This window comes from Grammomys surdaster, unplaced genomic scaffold (genome assembly GCF_004785775.1).
Source record: "Grammomys surdaster isolate TR1022 unplaced genomic scaffold, NIH_TR_1.0 243, whole genome shotgun sequence".
In the NCBI taxonomy this organism is placed as follows: domain Eukaryota; kingdom Metazoa; phylum Chordata; class Mammalia; order Rodentia; family Muridae; genus Grammomys; species Grammomys surdaster.
Genome location: NW_021604688.1, coordinates 1,752,284 through 1,759,075, shown reverse-complemented (window position 1 = coordinate 1,759,075; position 6,792 = coordinate 1,752,284). Strand labels below are relative to the sequence as shown.

Here is a 6,792-nt window from a genome sequence, read left to right as displayed (position 1 = left end):
TCCTTCCTTCCTTCCTTCCTTCCTTCCTTCCTTCATATTTCATGTAGCCTAAGCTGAGTTCAAACTTGGTATGTAGCTAAAGATGGCATGTGTGATATTTTTTTTCCTCATGTTTTGGAAAGTTGTGTGTTTTGGGTTTTTTGTTTTTTTTTTTAATTTAATTTTATTTTTTTTATTTTTATTTTTTTTTTAAAGTAGCACAAGGCTTCAGCCACTCTTAACTTTTTCAAGAATAAAGAGTGAGTCTGGGTAGTGAAAGTGTCATCTGCTTTGGTGTAGTCCTCTTTTCTTCCCTGTCCTATAAAAAATTTCTGATGTTATAATTTTCATTTATTAATAAATAGTTTTAAAAATATTTTCAAATTATGCTTTCTGAAGATGAGTTCCCACAGTTGACAGAAAACTGCTGATCTGTATGTTTGAAGTAGCTCTTTGGAAATAGGCAGTCTGTACTGTAGCATATGGAGAGCTCCTAGATGGTCTGTGCAGTAAAGAAACTAATTTTGCTTTCTGTAGTTCCCCCAAACTAATTTGGCCATCAGAATTGCCTATGCAACAGATATGACTGTCTTGAAGGTAGGTTTAATTATCACGAGTTTTTGTTTACATTTTTGTATTCTCTAAATGTTCTGTTTTGCCTTTTTGGGGGGTTATACATGGATTCTTTGAAACGTCTGTTGTTAGGGATGGATTGATGCTCAGGGTTAAGAGCCCTGCCACCCTTGTAGATGACTGAGAGTCATGTCCCAGCACCTGCATGGCAGCTCCCAACTGCCAATAATTCAGCCCCAAGGGATCTGATACCTTCTTCTAGCCTCCTTGGGCTTTTACATGCAGGTAGTACACATCAGATCTATGCAGACTTGTGTGCGCGAGCAGGTGCGCACACGCACTCACACACATTTTTCAAAAACCTAAGTAAAATTAAATCTATTGTCTGGACTCACTGAATATTGCAGTGGCTAAAGGTTCTTGTTGCTAAGGCTGATGACCTAAGTTCAGTTTCCACAACCCATGTGATAGAAGGAGAAAACCAACTCCTGAACGTTGTCCTCTGATGTTCACACAGGCAGTGTGGTATGGGTCCTTGACCTCCCCACATAAATAAAAAATATAAAAGTAATATAAAGACAAGTAAAAATTTAAGATCTGCTAAGTTCTGTCTGAAGTTTGTCTAAGGTTATTACAAAGTTTTTTTTTTTTTTTCGTTTCTTTAGAGCTGAATCAATTTATGAAGAAATGAAACAGAAATATGGAACTCAGGGTTGCTATTTACTTAAAATCAATTCTCGAGCACCAAATCGAGCATCAGATGAACAAATACCAGATCCTTGGAGTCAGTATCTCCAGAAAAATAGTATTCAAAACCAGGTACATCTAAAAACTGAACCACACCACAAAAATTGTATTTAAATTTATTTCAAAAAGATACGACTATAGACATTTCATTTTTGAGGGATGGGTCTTTATAACTGACTGGCCTTAAACTCATTATGTAGATCAAACTGGCCTCAAACTCTAAAAGATCCACCTGTCTCTGCCTGTTGAGTGCTAGGATCAAAGGTGTGCACCACTAGGTCGTTAAGTTGCTATGTGGCCTAGATTGTCTATTCCTATCTCTTAATCATCCTGCCTCAGATTTCCAAGTGTTGACATTTTTGATATGCACTAGCATGGGTCTAGAAAATTTTTATTTATTAGTTTTATAACTGAACATAGTGGGGTTTTTTTTTGCTTTGTTTTTTGTTTTTGTTTTTGTTTTTTGTCTTGTTTTTTTTTCGAGACAGGGTTTCTCTGTGTAGTCCTGGCTATCCTGGAACTCACTCTGTAGACCAGGCTGGCCTCGAACTCAGAAATCCGCCTGCCTCTGCCTCCCAAGTGCTGGGAATAAAGACAATATAGTGGGTTTTCAAAGCCAAAACAAGCATAGCCAAAACATACAAGAGGTGAGAAAGATGTCTTACATGCAGCAGGTAAAGCGAATAGGGGAATCATTTTCAAAGCAATGCCACCTTGATTAGAGGAAACATGAGGATTTCATTTGGAGTCCATTCATACCTAACATTTCTCTGTTATTTCTTCCCAAGCATGCTCAGTTTAAGTTCATAATTTGAAGAAACAATAGATATATTGTTGGAGCTTTGTATGATGCTCAGTTCAGAGTCATGGAGCACATGTGACAGGAAGGTTAAAGTGACATGTTTTTGGTCATGTTCAGCTTGCACCATAAAGTTTTAGCTGAAAATAAAGGAAAGGATGCTTTGAAGGCACATTAACATAAGATCCTTACCCTAATGTTACCTGGCTTGCTTACTGGCTGACTACCACAAGCACTAATATGACTAGCTTTGATCCATCAGTATAATCTCTTAAATGGTTCATTTTGAAAAGTGAATTACATACTGTATCGGTTATTTTCTGTTGCTATGGTAAACACCATGAAGAAAGGGTTTATTTTACCTTACAGTTCCTGAGAAATTAAGTCCATCATGGTGGGGAAGGCATGGAAGGCAGGAGTCTAAGGCTGGCCTGGCAGTCAGAAAGCAGAAAGACCATTTTTATTCTATACACAGGAAGCAGAGAACAAAGCAGGAAGTGGTTTGAGGTTGCAAACCCTCAAAAACTGCCCTAAGTGATATTTTTCCTCTAGCAAACCTCAACTTCAGAAAGTTCTAAAACTTAGCACCACTAAATGTCCCATTACATGAACCTATGGGAGACGTTCCTCATTCAAACCACAGCATATACTAAGACTTGAGTTAGATTGGCCAGCCATATAGAGATAAACATTTGGATTTGATGTTTGTTTAATTAACCAAGAATATCCTCAGGAGGCAGAGAGAGGCAGGTGGATTTCATTGAGTTCAAGGCTAGTCTAGTATTATACATAGTGAGACCCAGTCTCACACCCCCCCCTCCCCAAACTCCTGTCTCCCAAATTAACTAAGAATGTTCTTAGTCTGTTTTGTGTTATCTCCTTGCTGGGGTTGCCATCTTACATTTCCACCATGCTGTTCTTGGCCACTTTGTGGAGCTCATACTTTCTAGTTGAGCTAGTGTTGGTTACTTGATAATTGAAGTGGATAGTTGTAAAGTTTACTTTTTTAAAAAGTTAAATAACACAGTGGTTTATTTGGTTAGTAGAATTCTGACTTTTTTTTTTGCCACACTTTTTTGTTGTTGTTGTTTTTGCTTTTTTTGTTTTTTGTTTTTTTTTTTTTTTAAGACAGGGTTTCTCTGTGTAGCCCTGGCTGTCCTGGAACTCACTGTGTAGACCAGGCTAGTCTCGAACTCTCGAACTCAGAAATCCTCCTGCCTCTGCCTCCCAAGTGCTGGGAGTAAAGACGTGTGCCACCACCACCCGGCTGATTTTTACTTATAAATGTGAGTTTCTGCAGGCATTGGAAACCCTGGAACTGTAGCCAAGGGTGGTTAAAGATTATTGATGTGGTATTAGGAACTAAACCGGGGTGCTCTACAAGAGCAGTACGTGCTCTTAAACTCCAAGCCATCTCTCCAACTCATTTTACTCATTTTAATATTGAAATAATGCTAGCTTTCTTTCAAATTTGCTAGGGGCAAAGGGATTATACATAAATGAACCCAAGTCAGCTGACAGTTTTTTTTTTTCCTTAAATGTTCATGTCATGTGGTGGTGGTGGTGGTGGTTGTGGTGGTGGTGGTGGTGGTGGTGGTGGTGGTAGTAGTTGTGGTGGTGTAGGTTTCAGTGATGGCCTGAGAGTTCAGTGTCTTTCTAGCACTGTGTTGGGTATTTCTCATAGCCCTTCAGTATATTTAGAATCCACTCTTGCTAGCATTACGTTTATGGCCTGCGAGATTTTGAAGTTGTTCTTTTCCTGTCTGTCTCTGGCAGGCTTTTCCTTTGCCATTATTATTTTTTTAGGATTCATGGGCATATTTATGTGCCTATATAAACATCTGCACCATTATTGAGATGCACTTGAAAGTGGAGATCGTTTAAATGCAGAACAATTAGCATAGTTAACTGAATATGAAAGGAATTAAAATATAGCATGAAAGAATAGATGGCCAGAAGACAAGAGTATTGCTTTATCAAGTCCATGAAGCCACATTAAACAGGAGAATCATAGGTATTAGTGTATTTGGCAGTATTTAAACATGATTAATTATATTGCTAATGCTTTGCATTTTGTTTTGCTAGGAATCATATGAAGATGGCCCTTGTACTATGATCTCCAGAAAGAATTCTGATAGTAACTTGCTTTCATTGGATGGACTAGATAACGAAGTCAAAGGTCTTGTTATGCTCTCTAAGTTCTCTTTTGGCTGAAAGTATTTATTGTTATTAAGGCACTCTTGTTGGGTGGTGATGGCATATGCCTTTAATCCTAGTACTCAGGAGGCAGAGGCAGGCGGATCTCTGTAACAACAGACAAACAGACCAGCCTGGTCTACAGAGCTAGTTTCAAGATAGTCAGGACTACCCAGAGAAACCCTGTCTCAAACATACAGACAAACATCTTTGACATATCCCCATCCTCTTTTCTTTAAAAACTTAAAAAAGATGTATTGTAAGTTATATGTGTTTATCTCTTTGTGAATGCTGGTACTAGAGGAGGTCATACACATGAGATCCACCTAGAGCTAGAGTTACGTACAGATGTTCCTGAGCTGCCTGATGTGGATGCTGGGAACTGAACTCAAGCAAGAGCTGTGCATGCCCCTAACTACTGAGCCATCTTTCTAGCCCCTAGCTCTTTTAAGTTTTAAGATAAGGTCTTGACTAAGTTAGCAGAATGTGCTTTACATTAGGATTTTCTTGTCTCAGCTCTTTAAGTAGCTACTGCTCTTGCAGAAGACCTGACTTTGAATTTAAAATTCTCTTTTTGCACTTCCCAAGTACTGGGAGATAGCCATGTACCAACATACCTGGCTCAAAAGTTAAGAGTTTTTTCTGATTTTATTCAGTCCTTTGAATTCTGGTTTTTGTTGTTGTGCTATAATAGTGAGTCATGAGGGCTACAGAGAGGGCTCAGTGGTTTCTGCTCTTGTAGAGGATCCCGAGTTAGATCTCAGTACCCATGCCAGACCACTCACAACTTTGTACCTCCAGCTCCAGAAGGAACCTAATGCCCTTTGCCAGCCTCCAAAGGCTTCATGTACACACAGACAACAAATTTTTTAAAATGGTCATTCCTGATTCAATCAAATTACTAATATCACATTAGAAAGAATAACAGATTTCTCTTTTAGAAAGCTAGGGAAATGTGATATACAGCATAATATCCCAGGTTCATAGGATTTTTAGAACTATATTCCTGTATTTTAAGCTGTAGTTTTGATAATGATAGCTCCAAAATTTGTTTTGTTTTGTTTTGTTGCTCTTATTGTGTATCACAGACTGGCCTGGAACTCACTCTCTGCCTTTGTACTTGAGATCCATTTGTCTCAGCTTCCCAAGTGTTGGGATTGTAGGCATGTACCATCATGTGCATCTGTTGTAATTTTTTATAGCTCACTTACATATTTAGCAACAGTCTATTGTATAAGACAGGCTCCTCTGTGCTTCAGGAACACTCAAGTGCCTTAGTTTAATTAAAAACTTTTATTACACATATTTATGTACTTATATACATACATGTGCATGCACATACTTATGGGCTCAGTGTCATATATGTGGAGGCCAGTGAACAACTTGCAGTATGCTTTTCCTTCACATGTGGATTCCAGGGTCCAACTCAGTTGTCGGGTGTCTTTCCCTGAGCCATCTCACCAGTTCAGGCCTTTAATTTGGAATGGGAAAATGTTAATGGTATTTCACCTCAGTGGACACAGAGAGAAGGGGGTCATCATCTTTTCCTGTAATAATATGATAGTTTTGTTAAGTTTTTGTTGCATTCTGAAAGTAAAGGAGAGATTTGTTTTTCGGTAGATGGCCTACCAAATAACTTCAGAGTTCATCCACTTCAAATAGACCAGTGCGGTGACCCTCCTAACAATACTGATGGCTCAGATCATGCAAAGTCTGCTTCTTCAGTACACGAGACAAAGAAAGCAAGTTCTGGAGTGATTCGTGGTGCTTGTTTAACACTTACTGATCATGATAGAATTCGACAGTTTATACAAGAATTTACATTCCGTGGCCTTTTGCCACACATAGAGAAAACAATTCGTCAGTTAAATGATCAGGTAAGACTTAAGTTTTTTTAGGTTATTAATCTTCAAATTAAGTCAGTGAGTTTAAGACTATTAAAAGTTTGATTTGTAGCGGGGCGGTGGTGGCTCACACCTTTAATCCCAGCACTTGGGAGGCAGAGGCAGGCGGATTTCTGAGTTCGAGGCCAGCCTGGTCTACAGAGTGAGTTCCAGGACAGCCAGGGCTCCACAGAGAAACCCTGTCTCGGGGGGAAAAAAAAAGTTTGATTTGTATTTAAAGTTTTGTTTTGATTTTTGTTTTGCTATAAACTATGAAAACTGACTGAAATTAGTATCAGTGGTGAAGTTCTCCTGAACTCTAGATAAGCCGTATTCATTTTCATTTGGGTTTCTTTAGTTTATTGGACAAGTTAATTTTTTAAGATTTATTTATCAAATTTCATTTTATGTGTATGAATGTTTTTTTGTTTTATTTATTTATTTATTTTGATTTTTTTTTGTTTTTTGTTTTCTTTTTCGAGACAGGGTTTCTCTGTGTAGCCCTGGCTGTCCTGGAACTTACTCTGTAGACCAGGCTGGCCTCGAACTCAGAAATCCACCTGGCTCTGCCTCCCAAATGCTGGGATTAAAGGCGTGCGCCACCACTGCCCGGCG

At 38.6% G+C, this 6,792-nt stretch overlaps 1 protein-coding gene across 3 annotated transcripts in view; it reads left to right on the top strand.

Moving 5' to 3' along the window:
• Trappc8 (trafficking protein particle complex 8) overlaps positions 1–6,792 on the top strand; it is a 76,792-nt gene that overhangs the window by 24,237 nt on the left and 45,763 nt on the right. For 2 of the 3 annotated variants that reach the window (XM_028774836.1, XM_028774839.1), the window contains exons 5-7: positions 1,218–1,371; positions 4,184–4,277; positions 5,915–6,171. In XM_028774836.1, the coding sequence (XP_028630669.1) occupies positions 1,218–1,371; positions 4,184–4,277; positions 5,915–6,171 (505 nt within the window). The remainder of the gene's footprint in view (positions 1–1,217; positions 1,372–4,183; positions 4,278–5,914; positions 6,172–6,792) is intronic. The other variant, XM_028774837.1, reaches the window with a different exon arrangement.